Here is a 21,602-nt window from a genome sequence, read left to right on the forward strand (position 1 = left end):
TAACGGTCAATTTTTCTTTGATAAATGTTTACCAATGGGGTTTTCTTGGTCTTGTTTTTACTTTGAGTCATTTTCTTCCTTTTTGAACTGGGTTGTTATTAAAGAGTTGGGTTCTATGAATGTTATACATTATTTAGATGATTTTTTATTTGTTGGTAATTTTAGAAACATAGAAACATAGAATGTGTCGGCAGATAAGAACCATTCGGCCCATCTAGTCTGCCCAATATACTGAATACTATGGATAGCCCCTGGCCCTATCTTATATGAAGGATGGCCTTATGCCTATCCCATGCATGCTTAAACTCCTCCACTGTATTTGCAGCTACCACTTCTGCAGGAAGGCTATTCCATGCATCCACTACTCTCTCAGTAAAGTAATACTTCCTGATATTACTTTTAAACCTTTGCCCCTCTAATTTAAAACTATGTCCTCTTGTAGCAGTTTTTCTTCTTTTAAATATTCTCTCCTCTTTTACTTTGTTGATTCCCTTTATGTATTTAAAAGTTTCTATCATATCCCCTCTGTCTCGTCTTTCTTCCAAGCTATACATGTTAAGGTCCTTTAATCTTTCCTGGTAAGTTTTATCCTGCAATCCATGTACCAGTTTAGTAGCTCTTCTCTGAACTCTCTCCAAAGTATCAATATCCTTCTGGAGATATGGTCTCCAGTACTGAGCACAATACTCCAAATGAGGTCTCACTAGTGCTCTGTAGAGCGGCATGAGCACCTCCCTCTTTCTACTAGTAATGCCTCTCCCTATACACCCAAGCATTCTGCTAGCATTTCCTGCTGCTCTATGACATTGTCTGCCTGCCTTTAAGTCTTCTGAAATAATGACCCCCAAATCCCTTTCCTCAGATACTGAGGTTAGGACTGTATCACTGATTTTATATTCTGCTCTTGGGTTTTTACGCCCCAGGTGCATTATCTTGCACTTATCAACATTAAATTTTAGTTGCCATATTTTTGACCATTCCTCTAGTTTTCCTAAGTCCTTTTCCATTTGGTGTATCCCTCCAGGAACATCAACCCTGTTACAAATCTTTGTGTCATCAGCAAAAAGACACACCTTACCATCGAGGCCTTCTGCAATTTCGCTGATAAAGATATTAAACAATATGGGTCCCAGAACAGATCCCTGAGGTACCCCACTGGTAACAAGACCTTGGTCTGAATATACTCCATTGACTACAACCCTCTGTTGCCTGTCCCTCAGCCACTGCCTAATCCATTCAACAATATGGGAGTCCAAGCCCAAAGACTGCACTTTATTGATAAGCTTTCTATGTGGGACAGTATCAAAAGCCTTACTGAAGTCTAGATAAGCGATGTCTACTGCACCTCCTCCATCTATTATTTTAGTCACCCAATCGAAAAAATCAATAAGATTAGTTTGACATGATCTCCCTGAAGTAAACCCATGCTGTTTTTCATCTTTCAATCCATGGGATTTTAGATGTTCCACAATCCTCTCCTTAAGTATGGTTTCCATTAATTTCCCCACTATTGATGTCAGGCTTACTGGCCTATAGTTGCCAGATTCCTCCCTACTACCTTTCTTATGAATGGGCACAACATTTGCTAATTTCCAATCTTCTGGGACGACTCCTGTTGCCAGCGATTGGTTAAATAAATCTGTTAATGGTTTTGCTAGTTCAACGCTGAGCTCTTTTAATAGCTTTGGGTGTATCCCATCAGGCCCCTGTGACTTATTTGTATTAATTTTAGACAGCTGACTTAGAACCTCTTCCTCTGTAAGGACACATGCATCAAAAGATTCATTAGTCTTCTTTCCTAACTGAGGTCCTTCTCCTTCATTTTCCTTTGTAAAAACTGAACAGAAATATTCATTGAGGCAGTCAGCTAGTTCTTTATCTTCTTCTATATACATTCCTTCTTTTGTTTTTAATTTGGTAATTCCTTGTTTTAGTTTCCTTTTTTCATTTATGTATCTGAAGAATGCCTTCTGGCCTTTTTTTCCTGACTGAGCTAATTTCTCTTCTGCCTGTGCTTTGGAAGCTCTTATAACTTGTTTGGCCTCTCTCTGCCTAATCTTATAAATTTGTCTGTCATCCTCGTTTTGTTTTTTTTTATAATTCCTAAATGCTATCTTTTTGTTTTTAATGATTTTGGCCACTTCTGCTGAGTACCACAGTGGTCTCTTCCTTTTTTTGCTTTTACTGACAAGCCTAATGCAATTTTCTGTTGCCTTCAATAGTGCCACTTTTAAGTAGTCCCATTTCTCCTGGACTCCAATGAAACTGTTCCAGTCTGATAGGGACTTGTATACCACTAATCTAATTTTAGAAAAGTCTGTTTTTCTAAAATCTAAAACTTTTGTTTTTGTGTGGTGTGACTCAGTCACTGTACTTATAGTAAACCACACTGACTGGTGATCACTAGATCCCAAGCTTTCCCCTACAGTAATATCAGATACCAAATTCCCATTTGTGAATACTAAATCTAAAATGGCCTCCTTCCGGGTTGGCTCCTCCACTACTTGCTGTAGAGATAATCCCAGTAGGGAATTTAGAATATCTGTACTCCTGGCAGAACTAGCTATTTTGGTTTTCCAGTTTACATCTGGAAGATTGAAGTCTCCCATAATGATAACTTCCCCCTTCAATGTCATTTTAGCTATTTCCTCAACTAGTAGATCATCTAATTCTTTGACTTGGCTAGGTGGTCTATATATCACACCTACACGAGTTGCCTTATGATTATCAAGCTGCACGGTAACCCAAACTGACTCTAAATTGTTCTCACTAACTTGTATCAAATTAGATTTTAGGTTATCTTTCACATACAGGGCCACCCCTCCCCCCTTCTTGCCTTCTCTGTCTTTCCTGTATAGAGAGAACCCTGGTATTGATATATCCCAGTCATTACTCCCCTTGAACCACGTCTCAGTAACAGCCACTACATCTATATTCTCAGATGCCATTATAGCCTCAAGTTCATTGATCTTATTTCCTAGACTGCGAGCATTTGTAGACAAGACTCTGAGCTTGTCATTTCTTAACCTTTGTGCTACTGCCCTTTTCTGGCATTGTTTCGGGGGGCAGTTGGACTGCTGGATTATCACTCTTTTGCCCCCCTTTCCTAGTTTAAATGCTTCTTAGCAAATACCTGGAACTGTTCACCGAGGACATTCGTTCCTTTGAGAGAAAGGTGCAAACCATCTTTCTTGTACAGTTCTTTTCCATTCCAACAAGAGCTAACATGAGACACAAAGCCAAACCCTTGGTTCAGACACCATTCACCAAGCCATACATTGAATTCCTTAATGCGCATCTTCCTGTCATGCTGAAGGTTATGCACAGGCAAAACTGCAGAGAATGAAACAGTTGATGCAACCTCCTGTATATCCTTTCCAAGTGTGTGAAAAGCTTCTTTCACCTTTGAAACCTCATTGCAAGCCAGATCGTTTGTCCCAAGATGGAGAATAACATCCACTTCCCTTTCCTGCTTTGCTTGCCTAACAATATTAACGATCCGTCGTCTATCCCTGCTAGCGGTAGCACCAGGGAGACATCTCACAACACCATTCTCCTCAAACTTCACACCTCTTATGATGGAATCGCCCACCAACAGCTGCTTACTATCAATCCTCACCTTCTCCTTTTTGTCTTTGGCTGCAGTCTTACATACTTTAGGCATGGGAGATGATTGTTTCTCACCCACTGTGCTTGAGCCATCCTCCATGTTGCTCTTGCACTCTGAAAGTGCTGCAAATGAATTATGGAGAGCCACAGACTGTGGGACATGCCTTCTATCCACAACTCTCAGTCTACCAGAACCTACAGTAACCCATCTCCCTATTCTAGGGGGCCTCTGTGGCAGTGGCATTGCAATGTTCTCAGCCTGAGTTTGCTTAGTGGTTAATTTAAAAACCTCATATTTCAAAAAGGTAATTTCCTGCTGCATTATGGAGAGCTGTCTACAGATCAGACAGTATCCAAACCTCTGAAGAGTGGAACCTGAAATAAAAGCACAACAATTCCTGCACAGAACCAGGTCTGCCATTGTAAAGAGGGGAAAGATTTTAAACAAACAACTCTTACTTGTTTAGATTGTATCCACCTCCAGATTACCTCCTGAGTATCTCCTGAATATCTCAATGCTCTTGTAAATCAGCTCTTGGTAAGCAGTCTTGGAGAAGCAGCAAGCTATAATTAGCAAGCTAATACTGTGTGGGTTTATATACACACCCTCCCACAAAGGCTCCTCCCCCAACAGCAAATTAACACCTTACTTGCCTATGCTCATTTGCAATCAGACAATAGAGATACTGTGTCTAGCAAATTCCTTACCTCTCTTGAAACACAGTGTCTGAGTATTGACCAGAAACACCACTGAAGTTCTGCTACAGTGGAAAAACTCTGAGTTAGACTAAGTTGGTCTCCTGAATATCTCAATGCTCTTGTAAATCAGCTCTTGGTAAGCAGTCTTGGAAAAGCAGCAAGCTATAATTAGCAAGCTAATACTGTGTGGGTATATATACCCACCCTCCCACAAAGGCTCCTCCCCCAACAGCAAATTAACACCTTACTTGCCTATGCTCATTTGCAATCAGACAATAGAGATACTGTGTCTAGCAAATTCCTTACCTCTCTTGAAACACAGTGTCTGAGAATTCACCAGAAACACCACTGAAGTTCTGCTACAGTGGAAAAACTCTGAGTTAGACTAAGTTGGTCTCCTGAATATCTCAATGCTCTTGTAAATCAGCTCTTGGTAAGCAGTCTTGGAGAAGCAGCAAGCTATAATTTTAATGATTGTTCTCGTTTATGTGAAGGATTTTCTCAAATTTGTCAGTATTTTGGTATTCCATTAGCACAAGAGAAATCAGTTGTGCCTGGTCAGGTGATCGAGTTTTTAGGTATTATAATTGATTCAGTTAATATGGAAGTCAGGTTGCCTATGGAGAAAATTGAGAAGGCGAGATTGTTAATTAAGAAAATTGTTTCAGTAAAGAAAGCCCAGCTGAAAGAAGTACAGAGCTTATTAGGTGTGCTGGCTTTTGCGTCAAGGGTCATTCCGGTAGGTCGTGTTTTTTCCCGAAGGTTATATATGGCGACGAAAGGGTTAAAATCTCCATATGCGCATGTTAGGATCACCAGAGTTCTTAAAGACGATTTAGCAGTATGGGATGAATTTCTAATTCACTTTAATGGTCGTTGTGCTTGGCAAGAAGAATTCCGGGAGGCAGGCTCATTAGGTTTATTTACGGACGCCTCAGGTTCATGGGGGTACGGTGCATTTTTAAATGGCCAGTGGTCTGCTGAACCATGGCCGGATTGGTGGATTGAGTTAGGTTTGAATAAAAATTTAGTGTTGTTAGAATTGTTCCCTGTAGTGGTTTCATTGGTCATTTGGGGTAATGTTTTTAGGAATAAGAGAGTTTTAATTTTTACTGATAATAAGGGTGTGATATTCGCAATTAATTGCTTGTCTTCTCATTCAGAAGTAGTTGTTAGATTATTACGTTATTTGGTTTATTGTTGTTTAGAGCTGAACGTTTGGTTGAAAGCTAAATATATTACTAGTAAGGATAATAAAATAGCTGATTCACTTTCCCGCGCACAGTGGGAAAGATTCTTTTATCTAGTACCACAGGCAGAGAAAACTGGAATTCCGTGCCCAAAGCGAGTTTGGAATCTTATCCGGATGTAATCAACAGTTTTATTAAGAAGTCTGTAGCTCCGCGTACATGGGAAGTATACTCGTTAGCGTGGAAGAGATGGTGTCAGTATTGTTTAGTTTCTAATGTTTCATGTTTTATTTTTGATTTGGATGTATTTTTTCAGTTTCTTTGTTCTCTGTTAGATAAAGGTTTCGGTTATTCAGTTTTACATTCATCAGTTGCAGGTGTGTCATTCTTTTATAAAGTAGCTGGTCGTCAGTCGTTTTCGAATCAATTCATAGTGAGACAATTTTTGAAAGGTGTTAGAAGGTCGTTTATAAAAGCTGATATTAGACGACCAATCACTTTTGAGTTGCTCGGGTCTTTAGTGTCAGTATTAGAAAGGTGTACATATTCAATTTTTGAAGCGATTTTATTTAAAACTGCTTTTGTGGTGATATTTTTTGGGGCATTGCGGATAGGAGAGCTAGTAGCAGCCAATAGAAGGTCTGTGTCACCATTAGAGGTTAGCGATGTTAAATTATTTGTTAATTCAGTTGAAATTTTTATTAAGAAATCAAAAACGGATCAGTTGGCGAGAGGCACATGGATTAAGTTAGCTATGTTGAATGATTCACTGCTGTGCCCAGTTAAAACAGTGAGTGATTTTCTTAGAGTTAGACCTCAGAACAGAGGGTCATTTTTAATTCATGAGGATGGGTCAGTGTTAACAATTTATCAATTTAATGCTGTATTAAAAAAATGTTTGGAATTATTGAATCTAGGTAAAGAGAATTATTTGTCTCATTCTTTCCGAATTGGCGCGGCAACAGTTGCTGCCGGCCTGGGATTAAATGAAGCGATAATTAAGAAAATTGGTCGATGGGAATCTAACAGATTTAAATTGTATGTTAGGCCTAATTTGGTTCTTTAATGATTTTGATCTTTTTCAGGTTCAAAGGAGATGGTTATTTGGATTCTGGGCCATTCTTTTGTGTTCTGGGCAGAAAGAAGGGCTGCGGAGCGTAATTATTTGAAGAATAACTGTTTTGGTTCTTGTTTTATTTCCATTTTTTGGTTGGGTTTCAGGGGTTTAAAATGGTACCAAATCATTCCGATGTTGAGGGGTGAGTTGGTTTCATTACCACATCCAGATGTTTTAATAATTCATGCTGGTGGTAATGATTTAGGCAAAATTAAGACCTTGGATTTGCTAGATCATATGAAATCAGATATGTTATGTATTAAATCTATGTTGCCTGATGTAACACTGATATTCTCGGAAATTATACCAAGATTGATTTGGAGAGGGGAGCAGTTTGGTTTTATGGAAAAAATTAGGAAGAGGATTAATAGAAACTAAATGGATGGTCCATAAGACATACTGAACTGGAAGGTTTTGTTACAGGCCTTTATCGGAATGATTTGGTACATTTGTCTGATATAGGAAACTATATATTTAATTCAGGTTTGCAGGACATGATAGAGAAGGCCGTGGTTTTTAGGGGGGGACATGTGGGATAAATCCCTCATGTCTGGTGGGTTAGTCACCCAGCTTTGCTGGGGGGATAATTTGTGGACTCAATGAATTTTTAAAATGAGTATTTATTTATTGGTTATTTATTTATTTAATTATTATGGTGTTTATAATATTATATTGATGTAACCCTTAATAAAAGACCACGGCCAATTTCTACCACAATTTTGGTTTGTGTTTATTTATTAGTATAAGATTTATTGAGTAATTATTATATTTTTATACGAGTATTGCTCATATGGCAACATGCGTTTTGCACTCGCGTGAGAAAAATCACGCATGTTTGGCACCCAAACCCGAACTTCTTCACAGAAGTTCGGGCTTGGGTTAGGTGTTGTGTAGATGTTATTATTTTCCCTTATAACATGGTTATAAGGGAAAATAATAGCATTCTGAATACAGAATGCTTAGTAGGTCATCACATGATCCATCACCATGGTAAAAGATCATGTGATGGATCATGTGATGACCAGAGTGACGTCACCACAGGTCCTTGACCTATAATGAATGCTCACCACAGGTCCTGTTCAGTAAAGGAGACAGAAGGAGATGCCGGGCATCGCGATCAAGTGGACTAAGGTGAGTTAAATTATTTTTTATTTTTGTTTAACCCCTCCAGCGCTGTTTTACTATGCATTCTGTATTCAGAATGCTATTATTTTCCCTTATAACCATGTTATAAGGGAAAATAGCAACCGTGCGTGAAAATCGCACCGCATCCGCACTTGCTTGCGGATGCTTGCGATTTTCACGCAACCCTATTCACTTCTATGGGGCCTGCGTTGCGTGAAAAACGCAGAATATAGAGCATGCTGCGATTTTCACGCAACGCACAAGTGATGCGTGAAAATCACCGCTCATGTGAACAGCCCCATAGAAATGAATGGGTCGGTATTCAGTGCGGGTGCAATGCGTTCACCTCACGCATCGCATCCACGCGGAATACTCGCCCCTTTGTGAAAGGGGCCTTAGCAACCATCAGTGAAAAACGCATCGCACCCGCACTTGCTTGCGTTTTTCACGCAGCCCCAATGCGTTTTTCACGCAGCCCCATTCACTTCTGTGGAGCCAGGGCTGCGTGAAAAACGCAGAATATAGAACATGCTGCGATTTTCACGTAACGCAGAACTGATGCGTGAAAAACAACGCTCATGTACACAGCCCCATTGAAATGAATTGTACCGGATTCAGTGCGGGTGCTATGCGTTCACGTCACGGATTGCACCCGCGCGGAAAACTCGCTCGTGTGAAAGGGGCCTAAGAGGACATGTCTGCACCTGCAGTCCTTTCACAGTAGTTTTTAACCCCTCAGCAGCCCCCCCTCACTGAAGGGGGACTGCTGAAAGGATTAATAAATACTGTGATGGGTCCCCTCCCATCGGTGGCGATGGGGCGTGGCTTAGTGGAGGTGTGCGTGGTCAGTGAGGTCCAGCGTTAGATTTCCCTACTCTCGTCACTTCCTGCTGTGACGCGGCCGCATCAGACATGACGTGAAGGAGGTGTGCCGCGCCGCGCAGGCGCACAATGACGGGGTAGGGAAATTTCACAGCAGAGTTTTTCAGAGGCTCAGCTGGACACCGGGACACTGCGCATGCGCCGGGAGCCTCACCAGCGGTTAGGGTAGGGAAAAAATATGGGCCAGTGCGCATGCGCCAAGGGTATGGAAAAATTACGGGCGCGTTCACAGCAACTCTAAGTTTGAAATTTGCCTACCCCATCGGTATCTAGCAGGAAAATTTAAATGGGCATAGTGCTGCTGCTACATGGGCAGTCCCATCCACTGAGGGAGAGAGAAGAGGCTGCTGGAGGTGGGGAACCTCCCTGACACTACGCAGTGTGTCTCCTCCACAGCAGCCCCATTCCCCTTCTCTTTGTGTGGCAGCCTGTGCCCCCCCCCCCCCCCAGGCTCCTAGGAGAGGTTGCCTAAAAGGGAAGGTATTGATAATTGTGGGCAGTGGCGGATTACAATAGGGACATTCAGGTCAGCAGCCCCGGGCCCAGCACCGCTGGGGGGCCCAACGCCGACCCAAACGCCCACATACTGCGGCGGGGCACGGGAGCGCATAGCTCCCTGTCCCGTTGCCGATCACCGCCATAGGCTTCTGGCTTAGTGGGCCTGAGGCCTATGCGCTAGTGAAATCCCAGTGCAAGCGTGCGTGATGACGTCATCGCGCGCCTGTGCCGGGACGCAGCACTGCCTCATCCCGCCTTCCTCTGCGAGCAAGCGCCTGGCCCTGGACATAGGTGAGTATTTAGCTTTTCATTTTTTTTCATTTTTTATTTCATGTGCCTACTTTGGGGGACATGTGGGGGGTGGGGGACAAACAGTAGGACATATTAAGAGACATCGAGTACATGGGGGGGGAGAATGTGGGGGCTGTGGGGCCAAATTATTATGGGAGGGACTACTATGTGGGGGCAAATTATTATGTGGGAACAAATTACTGTGTGGGGCAGTGTGGGGGAAATTTCTATGTGGGGGAAATTACTGTGTGGGGGCAAACTACTATATGGGGTCAGTTTAGGGGAAATTACTGTGTGGGGGAAAATTACTATGGGGGGATTACTATGTGGGGGCAGTGTGGTGGAAATTACTATATGGGGGTGTTGCTATTGGGGAGGCACTGTAGGGGCAATTATTTTATTTTTGGGGACACTATACAGGGATTATTGCCTGGAGCACAATAGAGGGTGTTATTATTACTGGGGGTCTCTAGGGGACATTATAGCTGCTGTGGACACTATAGGAACATTTGGGGTAATTTATCAAACTGGTGTAACGCAGAACTGGCTTAGTTGCCGATAGCAGCCAATCAGATTCCACCTTTCATATTTGACAGCTCTTTTGGAAATCCAGTTCTACTTTACACCAGTTTGATAAATGACCCCAATTATGTCTATTAGGGTCACTATTTTTTCAGCAGTATAGTTCCTGGGGCATTGGGGAGCACAACGGGCACAGTATTGGGGGTGGCAGGATGACGCTGTGGGGACACCAGGATGGGGAGGTTGATGGAAAAATTGAGAAATCTAACGTGTCTGTGTTACAAACTGTAGAGACGAGATGCGGCTGAAATAATTTGCCATGGTGGTCTGGGTCAAATGGAGGAGAAGAGGAAAGAGAAGGTCTACATGACAGGAGATGTCACTGGATGTAAGAGGTATGTGGTGCTGTATTCTCCTCCATGTCTTTTTTATTATAATTATATGTATTTTAAATTTGGCGACCAAATTTTTCAGTTTAGGACCGCCGAGGGTAGGGAAAAATTACGGGCCACTGCGCAAGCGTGACTAACCGATGGGGTAGGCAAATTTCACACTTAGAGTTGCTGTGAACGCCCCCGTTATTTTTCCCTACCCTCGGCGCATGCGCACTGGCCCATAATTTTTCCCTACCCTAACCGCTGGTGAGGCTCCCGGCGCATGCGCAGTGTCACGGTGTCCAGCTGAGCTTCTGAACAACTCTGCTGTGAAATTTCCCTACCCCCGTCGTTGGGCGCCTGCGGCACACCTCTTTCACGTTATGTCCGGTGCGGCCGCGTCACAGCAGGAAGTGATGAGGGTAGGGAAATCTAACGGAACACCGGCTTTCTTGGGTGAAGCCAGTGGCCACCCTAAGTGCATCCCTGGCAACTATTCTGCCCCAAGTGTCCTCTTTTTTTGAAAACCAAAATATAGTCACAAACATGAAAATAAAGGAGGTGACCTTCATCGTATTTTCAGGAATCATATATTTCCATGTTGTTTACTAATAAAGTCACAAACACTGAATAAAGCAGACAAAACAGTTAGGTGTGGACTACAACAAAATGGCTACCGAATCCAGTTGATGCAAACACCACGGGCCTTAGTGTTTGCTTTTCAGTTTCCCCCTAGCAGTGCCTCAGTTTGTATTCCTATGGGAAAATTGGACGTACGTTTCCACGGCGACAGGACGCCAGCGTCTGCGAGAGCCAGCAGTCCCGAGCAGCCGCTTATGACCTAGTGAGGCGGGGTTTTGCTCTCGTAACCCTGCCCTCCTTCAGGCGCCCCGCCCCATTTACGCTAGGGTTTGCTTCAATGCTAAATAACTGCGCATGCGCTCATCGATGTGATAATGTACGGTCCTGACGAGGTCCCGGCATGCACTTCTGCCGGCGGCTGTGTAATAAGGTACAGTCATCACTGAGCAGTAGCGCAGGAAGCGGCTTGTCTGGTAGGAAGTGAGAGCCCTTACCTGCGTACACCGGGACAATGGCCGGGGAGATGACCATACTGGGTAAGTGACCGTGGATGACGAGAGTGCGGGCCGGCAGTAATAGAACTACAAGTCCCAGCAGTACCTGGTGACACAGGAAGGAGGAAGGTACCACTGGCGGGGCCAGCTGGTAGAGTATAAGGGGGGATACGTAGAGCTGTTGTCCATAGTGACCAATCAGGTAGCTGGTTTAATTTTCCTGAGAGTCGTTGACAGAAGAGAGCTGGAATCTGATTGGCTGCTGGGAACACTGTCGCCTTGTACCTGATTTGTTGGATTTTAGTCACATGATTATAATGTAGGGAGTAGATGATAGTGGTAGTAATATGAGAACATATGGGACTTCCCATATGTTGTAAAACTACAACTCCCAGCATGCCCTGCCTATTGTAATAATAAGTGTCTCCATAATCCAAGGGTTCAGCGCTAGGAGCTCATAGATTTCTGGGGTAAGGACGGACAAGCGCGCCCCACCATATGGTAACCGGAGGGACAGTGATGGAAACTTCCCTGACCTCCTGAGCCGGCTCCAGTATGTCATTAAACCCCCGGCTGTACTGTCTAATGGGAGTCTGAATCATCCACCTCTAGTCTCACTGGTGCCCCATGCTCTACACTGCAGCTCTGCTTGTTCAGATTGATTGCTGTGTATCTGCAGAAGATCAGTGCGCGGATACCGAATTCCCGTTACGGAACTGAAAGGATAATTATGAAGTACATCAGGCACCAGATTCTCTGGTGTGACAGCTAGGCTAACTAGATAATGCGTCTAACTGGATTTACAGAAAAGAGCTGCAGCTGGCGGAGTACACAGCAGAGCTGACGGTGCAGAGCTGAGAGCGGCCGGTACCTACTGGAAACCGGGGAGATTTCCATAGTGGTTCCTCTTATGATTGCGGGTCTCCTCCCCTGACAGGTCTGATTTAGAAGCTACTTGCATTCCCAATAATTGATAACAACTCTGGAGCATCTATTCTTATGACTCTGTTGTGCCATTCCTCTATTATTCCTACTAGAAGTTGTGAATGCATTGATATGAGTTTGCAGAGCAGGTCCGGGTGGGATGTGTCCCTGCACAGTACTGATTGGGTATTGTAAAATTGTGCAGGGACACTCACCCAACTAGTTACACCCAGCTGGACCTTCATTCATAAACTTCTAGTAGGAATAATGAAGGAATAGCACTACATGGACTAATAAGAATAGATGCTCCAGAATTCTAATTACATGGAGAATGCAAGTATTTTAAGGCAGACATGTTGGGAGGGGTGACAAACCATATGAAGAGTGTCTATTAGTGCATCTATACATCATACAGGGGTCCCCCGCTCCTGACCCCCTTGACGAGCCTTGGTCAGGACAAGCCGCTCCTGTTCTGGCTCAAACCATTCTTGTATTTCAAGGATGCCCGTTCCTCATGTAACACTGCGTCGCAGAGTATACGTCTAGGAGCCGGACAGGTGATTGTCCGGGGGGCCACATTCCCAATGAGGTTGTCTGTTGGTGAGAGACCCCCTTTAAGGTGGGCTGTAAACTGGACCTCTGTAAAGTGAATGTGATTATTGCTGTAGGTGGAGGAGCCTCCTTTATGACGGCCGCACGAGAGAAGAAACATAATGACTGTACATAAAGCTGCCTCCAGATGTCACCTCTGATGAGGCTCACATCCGGCATGACTGTCCCTGTTCAGCAGTGAGACGTCTCGTGTGTGTGAGGTGTCATGGTTGCCGTGTAGTGTGGCCCCTAGCTTTCCAGTGTGACGACACTGCAGCCCCTCACGCCGCTCTCCAGACACATGGGGGTTTTAGTTTTTTAGTACTTGCTGCAACTTTTTTGTTTGTTCAGTTATTTAAATATATATATAGTCTTTTTTTTTTTTTTCTTGTGATACATAGGGCATTATTATTATGCTATTTTTATTATAGCATTTTTTTGGGTCTATTTTTTATTTATTTTTTATACCCAGGGAAATGTTAAAAAGGAAAAATGTCATTTAATTAAGAATTCATCTAAACCCTTTTTAAAACGGTCCACTGTTCCTGCTGTGACCACGTCCTGAGGAAGTCTATTCCACAGCTTCACCGTTCTTACAGTAAAGAAGCTTTGACGCTTCCGGAGACTGAACTTTTTCCTCTCCAATCGGTGGCAGTGCCCCCTTGTCTTTTGAGTGCATTTTACATGGAACAGTTCTTCACCGCATTTTTTGTATGGCCCATTCATATACTTGTATAGGATAAGCATGTCCCCCCTAAGGCTCCATTCAGACGTCTGTAGTACATTGCAGATCCGCAATACACCCGGCCGGCACATCCCCCATAGAAATACCCATTCTTGTCCGCAATTGCGGACAAGAATAGGACATGCTCTATTTTCTTGCGGAGCCGTGGACCAGAAGATCGGGGCCGCGATCCGGAAATGCGGATGCGGAGAGCGCATAGTGTGCTTTCCGCATCTCTTCCAGCCCCATAGAGAATGAATGGGTCCGCACCCTTTCCAGATAATTGCCGAGCGGATGCGGACCCATTCTACGGACGTCTGAATGGAGCCTTAGACGTCTCTTCTCGAGAATAAATACATTTAATTCTTTTAAAGGGGTTGTCTGGATTCAGCTCTGAATTGGGAGAACCGCTTTAATCTTTAAGACCCTCCATGCCCCTTATCAGTTTAGTCGCTCTCCTCTGTACTTTTTCCAGCTGCAGAGCATCCTTTCTATGGACTGGTGCCCAGAACTGGACTGTATATTCCACCAACGCTTTATAAAGTGGTAGTATTATATCCCTGCCCCGCGAGTCCATGACTCGTTTAAAGCATGACAATATCCTGGTGGCCTTAGAAGCAGCTGATTGACATTGTGTGATGTAATTTAATCTACCATCCACAAGGACACCCAAATCCTTCTCTATAAGGGACTCTCCCAGTGCTACATCACCTAGGACAGGGATGCCCTACCTGCGGCCCTCCAGATGTTGCAAAACTACTACTTCCAGCATGCCTGGACAGCCAACAGCTATTAGGGCATGCCGGGAGTTGTAGTTTCTCAACAGCTGGAGGGCCGCAGGTTGAGTATCCTGCCCTAGGACATATGAAGCACAGAGATTACTACCAAGATGCAGAACTTTACACTTTGTGCCCCCCCAAAACTCAAACAAGATCTTTGGGGCGCATTTTAGCATAACCCTTTTATTGCTGGTTTCTCTTGTCACTGGGCGGACATATTGTCCTCCTGGAGCCTTACTGCTAAGACCCCGCAGCTCGTGCAGTTACCCAGGGACACGGTCGCAAGGACAGGAGCGGCGTTGAGTATTGCGTATCCAGTGATTGACTTCTCAGCCTTCCCAATGGGGTCCCCGCACCTGCACATTTAGCGCACAGCTGTTATCAGGAGCCGCGCGCTATACATCCTTGCAGACAGATGCGGACCACCCGGACGGTTTTCGGCGCGTTAATGTCAGATTTGCCCTGCTGTGTATAGGAGAGCCGATGAATACTGTGCAGGATTATAGGAAAGCTGGATGGTGTAGAAGTAGCAATGCCAGCCGAACGGGTGGCATGTGGACTTCTGAGAGTCCTGGCCGTGTGCTTCATCACTGTGCGCCCCTCAATACTTTATCGTGGACACGACTCTTATCAGATACGTAAACGTTAACATTTCTTCCTTTTTCTTTCAAACCAGGTTCAGCTATCCTGACTCTCCTCCTGGCGGGTTACCTGGCACAGCAGTATTTACCTATGCCTACCCCAAAGGTGATTGGCATAGATCTCGGGACGACGTATTGCTCAGTTGGCGTATTTCAGCCTGGCACAGGAGAAGTGACAGTCATTGCAGATCAGAGCGGCCATCAGAGTATACCGAGCATCGTCTCCTTCACTGAAAACGACGTGTATGCTGGGTACGAAGGCCTGGAGCTCGCCGACGCCAATCCACAGAACACGGTGTATGACGCCAAAAGGTTTATAGGGAAGACCTTTACCCCTGAGGAGTTGGAGAGAGAAAGTGACAGGTATCCGTTTAAGGTGAGAGGCGTGCTCCAGAGATCATGGACCAACCACAAGGGAATAATTAAAGGGGGGTTCCACATAAGTGTGTCTTGAGATTTTGGTTATGGAGCAGATTGGGTATTTATGATGTGGCAGGAAGCTGTACTGCATTTTTAGACGTCGTCCTGTCACATCTGAATATTGGGCATTGGATGACCTAAAGCCTCATTCACACGTCAGTGTTTGGTCAGTGATTGTTGTGGAGGGCGCACTGCGCAGCCGCCCTCCATTCATTTCTATTGGGCCGGCCAAAAATAGCCGAGCCAGCTGGCTCAGCTAATTCCGTCGGCCTCATAGAAATGAATGGGAGCGGTGGCCGCGTAAGTGCTGTGCGCTCCCATTTACTACTATGGGGAGAGTGCTTGGTGGTGGCCGGACCCAGGAAAACCTGGTGTCCTCTGGCCTCTTCCTTCCCAGCTCTGTTCTCGGTGTAGGTGTGCAATATGCCCCCATTGTTTGTGATGGGAATACCCCTTTAATGACATTTCATTCCAAATCCCTGTTTTGCATCTAAAACAACCTCTGCTCTTTTTGGAAGGTTTCCTGCCAGATTTTGAAGTGTCTGTGACTCTGTGGGAATGTTTTATCCAGAAAAGCATTTACTTCAATAAGGCTGAGCTGCATCTAGGCCGTGTGACTGATGAACGTGACATCACTTGGCCTAGGGAAAATTGAGAGAAGGCCGCCACTGAGTGTTCTTGTTTCTTCTCAAACAGCTAACTGGTGGGGGTCCTGGGTGTCAGACCCCCACCGATCAGATACGGATAACCTGTCCTGAGGATAATATAATACATAGAACTATAAGTAACCACACACTGCTTATCAATTGTACAAAGATATAAGCAAACGATGAATATAAAATAATTTTGATCAAAAATATGTCGGGCCCATCTACCGCCGACAAGGTCCTACTCTAACACATGGCTCTCCTGGGCTAACAGCCTACAATCAGTTTTTTTTATTGTGTTTCAGCCAAGGTAGCGTGCACCTGCATTCTCATATTTATACATTATGGAGGTGCTGGCTCGTTTAGTTTTTCTTTCCGTATCCTGAGGGTCGGTCATCAGTATATACATCTCGGAAAACCCCTTTAAGTGACCTATTGAGAGCGACCCCCTTCTTTTACAAATGTTTGTAAAGGCAGACTGCATGGCTAGGGGCTGGATTTTTATTATATCAGAATGAGGGCTTAGTCCATATATAAAGCTTACATCTATTGTGTTATAGTGCATTATAATTGTATTTTTTTTCAAAAATATAGCCACGGACATCCGCATATTTATTTATCATATCGTGCAGGATATTTTTATCTTTGTTTTTTATTTATTTTTTTTCTGTGATTTTTGTTTGGTTTGTAGTATATGCTTGAGGAGGTGGCACCTTCAAGTGTGAATGCGCTCCTAATTTATCCTGGGAGTAGCATTCCTGTGCACTTTTGCCCCGCTTATCCCACAGACGACCTTGATTAGGTGGTACGTATATACTTTTGCTTGCTCCTCCTCTCATCGGTTGCTGGATGCACATAGAGGTGTCTAGGAGCAGTACACTACATGCGCAGTGTCTGCTCTCCTGCACATTGATGCCCAACAGCATAGCTAGGTTTAGAGTAGGACCTGCTTGACTGAGACCACCTTGGCGCTGGTAGGTAGGCACAGATGTGTTTTGATCAAAATATATTGGCTAAGAGTCTCAGATTTTATTATATCAGAATGAGGGCTTAGTCTATATATAATGCTTGCATCTATTGTGTTTGTGCATTATAATATTTTTTCTGTGATTCTATTCATATGTAAGGTAATCTGATTGTCTGCGGTATTGTCTGTTTCAGGTTCTCTACAAGGAAGGTGAAGCTATGTATTATATCAAAACCAATGAGTCGTTCACAGTGACCCCTGAGTACATTGGCTCTCAGCTCCTTCTCAAACTAAAGAAGATGGCGGAGGAATATCTTGGTCTTCCTGTCTCTAAGGCCGTTATTTCTGTGCCTGCAGAGTTTGATGAAAGGCAACGCAATTACACTGTTAAGGCGGCTAATCTTGCAGGTATGCGACCTGAGGTTCCAGAGACATTTACGGCCTATTAGCCGTGCTGATTGTGGGGGTCCTGGAGTTCGGACCCTTGTTGATTACACATCGATGGCATTTTCTAAGCATAGGCCATCAAAGTTTAAGTCCTAGAGAACCAGTTTAAGCTGTCAAAGATACTTACCAGGAGAAGCCACAGGGGGGCTGTGCCTGTCTATGTAGCCTAGAGTACTCTGACTTGGGGCTCATGCACACAAATGTGTGCTGCCCATGCCGTTGCAATGCACGGGCACCGTCTGTGTAGCCGGCGCTGACTGATGCAGACCCATTCATGTTCTATTTCTTTGTTGTGCGGAGGCACAGACTGAAATGCCACGGAAAAGCTTTGTAATGCTTCTGAGGCCTTCCGCTCCATATCTTCCGGATTGCAGACCCAGTGTCAAGTGAATGGGTCTGCATTTGTGATACAGTGCACACATAGCCGGTGCCCGTAAACTGCGGACCCACTGTTTGTAGGCCACAATACGAGCCCCGCCGTGTGCATGAGGCCTTATTTAGAGGACCACTGGGAGAGGTGGCCATGACCATCATGGATACATCACAAAGACTTTCCCTATTTTAAATGTTTTTTTTTGTCTTCATAATGCAGGTCTAGATATTCTGAGGGTCATCAATGAGCCCACGGCAGCAGCGATGGCCTACGGATTACACAAAGCTGACGTGTTCAATGTCCTGGTGGTGGATTTAGGAGGAGGAACGCTGGACGTCTCCCTTCTGAATAAACAAGGAGGAATGTTCCTAACAAGAGCCATGGCAGGTAATAACAGGGGCTGGTGCTGTGTGTGAGATATATAGAGCTCCAACTGAATGGAATTGTCCCTGATTAGAGAGACACTAGTACCTCGGAACCGAAGCCAAGTTTATTTTTAACTTCTGAAGTTATTCAATGAAGTCTGAAGACTTCACGAATAACTTACTTCGGCTCATCGGAGCCCATACATTCTAATACTGTACGGAGACTGATCTCTGTACAGTATTATTCCGAAGTTTTGAACGAAGCGACTTTGGCTGAAGCATCTGAAGCTTGCTTCGCGCAACACTAATGGCTAACCTCCTGTGGTAAAACTACGACTCCCAAGATGTACACTTGCTTGGCTCAGAACTCCATAGAAATGAATGGAGCATGCTGGAAGTGGTAGTTTCACCACAGCTGGAGTGCCGGAGGTTAGCCATCACTGCCCTAGCCTAATTGTGCCAGTTAATGTGACTGATTCCCTTTTAAATGGTGCCTTTGGAGTGGGACACTACCACACCCACTTACAAGGCTCCCCAGACTCCCATTCACAGGGTGTGATCCACACATTCCTACAGACTGATTGCTTTATAGGGATCACTTGTTTGGCATGCCAGTGCTCTTCATATATAAATGATGATCCCTCTCAGCCAATCATCAGTCAGGGACAGGCTGATCCAGTACACTTCTTTGAATGGCGCCCAAATGCAGTTCAGTGGGTGCTAGGTGGGGCATCTAGTGAAGATACTTACTTAGTATGGCGCCACCTGGAGTTCAAATTGTATAGTCCATTGCCTATCTATTTTATTTTATTATAATCTTTATTATATATATTTTTTTTTTTTTTTACATCGTACAAAAGTATTATAACAAACTTTTAATTACATAACATTGTATACAACACCCCCCACCCAATTTCCTTATTTGCTGTCTGCTAAAAAAAAACAGCCCTGCATTTTCTCTCTCCCTGCCTCCCGGGGTCCCAGCCCATACTAGCCATCATCTCCAAAAAAATAAAAATAAAATAATCACTATAATAGCCATTTCTGCCATAATTTAGCAAATCTGTTTTTTTTTTCTTGATATTTACCAAATGGAATTCTTCTCTGGCAAGTGAAATTCTAGTGCGCCTCTCCCATTCCTTAATCGAAGGGAGAGCCCTACCTCCCCAATGTCTAATGATACATTTCCTTGCTTGAAAAAGGAGTTTGGATGCAATTTGTGTCCGTGTTGTCCATCACCCCCAATACACATCTCAAATTAATTGGGGACTTTAAACCGATGATATTGCTCTATTCTATCCTTAACCTTTCCCCAGAACTCTTGAATCATTCTACACGCCCAGAGAATATGGACATCATCCACCCCTACCTCCCCGCATTTTAAACAGCTAAACACTTTAGGTTTATAATACTTCGATAGTATCTTGCTATCTATTTAACTAGCTATGTTCAGTCACTCTCCCCAGCCAGGTCTCTGCACAGGGACCCTCTGTTCACTGCAGGGCAGCCATTAGGAATGCAGTAGCATGGCAGTTTAGTGAGAAGGCTTCTGCTGTAGGGAAAGTAAGAAGAGACTATATTGTCACCTGCCAGAGGGGGAAGGAGACTGATTCTATCCAGAGCTCACCCCTGTCGCCATAGATTAGAAGCAGCACCAAGGGGGGCATAAAAATAACAAAAAAAAATGTATTTTTTATGGTAGAGACACTGCAGATCACATGAAAGCAACATATTACTTTCTGGGCATTCGGTATGGAACGTCTTTTTATGAAACCCCTATGATGTCTGTTGCTCACTGATTTTACTCATAATCTGTCTTTTCAGGTAACAATAAACTCGGCGGGCAGGACTTCAATCAAAGACTCTTACAGTACTTATATGACAGTATTTATGCTACATACGGGTCCCTGCCTCCCCTGAAAGAAGAGATCCACAGGCTCCGGCAGGCCGTGGAAGCAGTCAAGTTGAACCTCACCTTGTACCCTTCCTCCTGGGTCCGAATGCCATTGACCTTGCCCACACGACAACCAGCAGAAGGGGACCCCAAAGAGGGAGCTGTACGAACGGAGGACCAACAAGACGACCACAGCAGTATGAAACAGGTCCATTTCGAAGCCGAAATTTCACGGAAGCTCTTTGAGCATCTGAACGAGGACCTGTTCCAGAAGATCTTGGTGCCCATTGAACGGGTGCTAAAGGAAGGACACCTTCAGAAGGGTGAAGTGGACGAAATTGTCCTCGTCGGTGGCTCCACCCGAATACCACGCATACGCCAAGTCATCAGGGACTACTTTGACAAAGAACCGAATACATCCGTAGACCCAGATTTGGCTGTAGTCATAGGAGTGGCCATCCAAGCGGGGATTGTGGGGGGATCTTGGCCACTTCAAGTCAGTGCAATAGAAATCCCCAACAGACATTTAAGGAGAACTAACTTTAACTGAAACTGATTTCAGTATGTATTTGAAGGTGACTACAAAGTTGGCACTTTATCTCATTTTTAAGTCCTGCCCTCAAAAATTATTTATTTTTTTAAAAGATGCTTGAGAGACCTATACAGAGGATACGTGCAGGGTAGAGAACCTTGCTCTATATATTTATTCCACTTGGGTATCTGGTACAGTTCGTACCCACTGTCCATTGAGCCTTACTTGAATGTACTGTAGCAGTAATACCTGCATGTTGGGTCCTGTGCCTAATGTATATGCTGGGAAAAGCTCTCGACATATACGGAGGCTGCGGTGCCGAACAGCGGCATCTGTCACCAATAGACCATAATCCTTTCCACTAATATGTTACAAGCTTTTCATGCGTCACTCGTAGGGTTCCGTTTAATGTAACTTTTCTTTTTACTGGACTCAAAGTGTAATCTGTATTTGCTATTCCATATCCTCCTTTTTGCAGTATACAGACATATACAGGTCAGAGGCCGGAAGGCCACTTATGGAGCCCTACGGGCCTGTTTAGGAGCCTTCCCGGTGTTCATTCCAATGGAAAAAGTAATATGAGCAGGCCCTTATATACACCGGAGACTTTTTTTTTTTAATTCCTTTTTTTTATTTTATGTTTTGTTACTTTTCATGTATATAAGTATATGCAGTAACATTACGTGTATGTTGATCCGGGAACGTACACGGTCTGACATGAATCTAAGGGAATTAAACCTTTTCTCCGTTTTCTGGATTTGATTTGTTCTCCTGTCATTGAAAATGACAAACATTATGACTCAGTTCACACCGGATGATGTATCGTTAGTAAGACAGATCTGATACCATTGAGATTTATTATCATGTCCATTGGGGTTCTATTGAAGTTTTCCTAATTTTGACAGCAAGAATAGC

General features: G+C 44.1%; 1 protein-coding gene across 1 annotated transcript; it reads left to right on the top strand.

Annotated features, from left to right (window-relative positions):
• The first annotated feature begins 11,276 nt into the window (after positions 1-11,276).
• Positions 11,277-21,093, top strand: HSPA13 (heat shock protein family A (Hsp70) member 13). Its single transcript, XM_040423231.1, has 5 exons — positions 11,277-11,425; positions 15,078-15,418; positions 17,271-17,484; positions 18,116-18,283; positions 20,086-21,093. Exons 1-5 carry the CDS (start codon positions 11,401-11,403, stop codon positions 20,703-20,705), a joined length of 1,368 nt encoding a protein of 455 aa, XP_040279165.1. The 5' UTR covers positions 11,277-11,400; the 3' UTR covers positions 20,706-21,093.
• Positions 21,094-21,602: the final 509 nt, after the last annotated feature.

This window comes from Bufo bufo, chromosome 3 (assembly GCF_905171765.1).
Source record: "Bufo bufo chromosome 3, aBufBuf1.1, whole genome shotgun sequence".
In the NCBI taxonomy this organism is placed as follows: Eukaryota; Metazoa; Chordata; class Amphibia; order Anura; family Bufonidae; genus Bufo; species Bufo bufo.

What these genes read in the sequence shown, in the direction of transcription:
- HSPA13 (XM_040423231.1), top strand. Translation starts at nt 11,401, where the DNA reads ATGGCCGGGGAGATGACCATACTGG. An exon ending in TAAGGCGGCTAATCTTGCAG is followed by an intron (nt 17,485 to 18,115) that starts GTATGCGACCTG and finishes TTCATAATGCAG; the next exon opens with GTCTAGATATTCTGAGGGTC. An exon ending in CCTAACAAGAGCCATGGCAG is followed by an intron (nt 18,284 to 20,085) that starts GTAATAACAGGG and finishes CTGTCTTTTCAG; the next exon opens with GTAACAATAAACTCGGCGGG.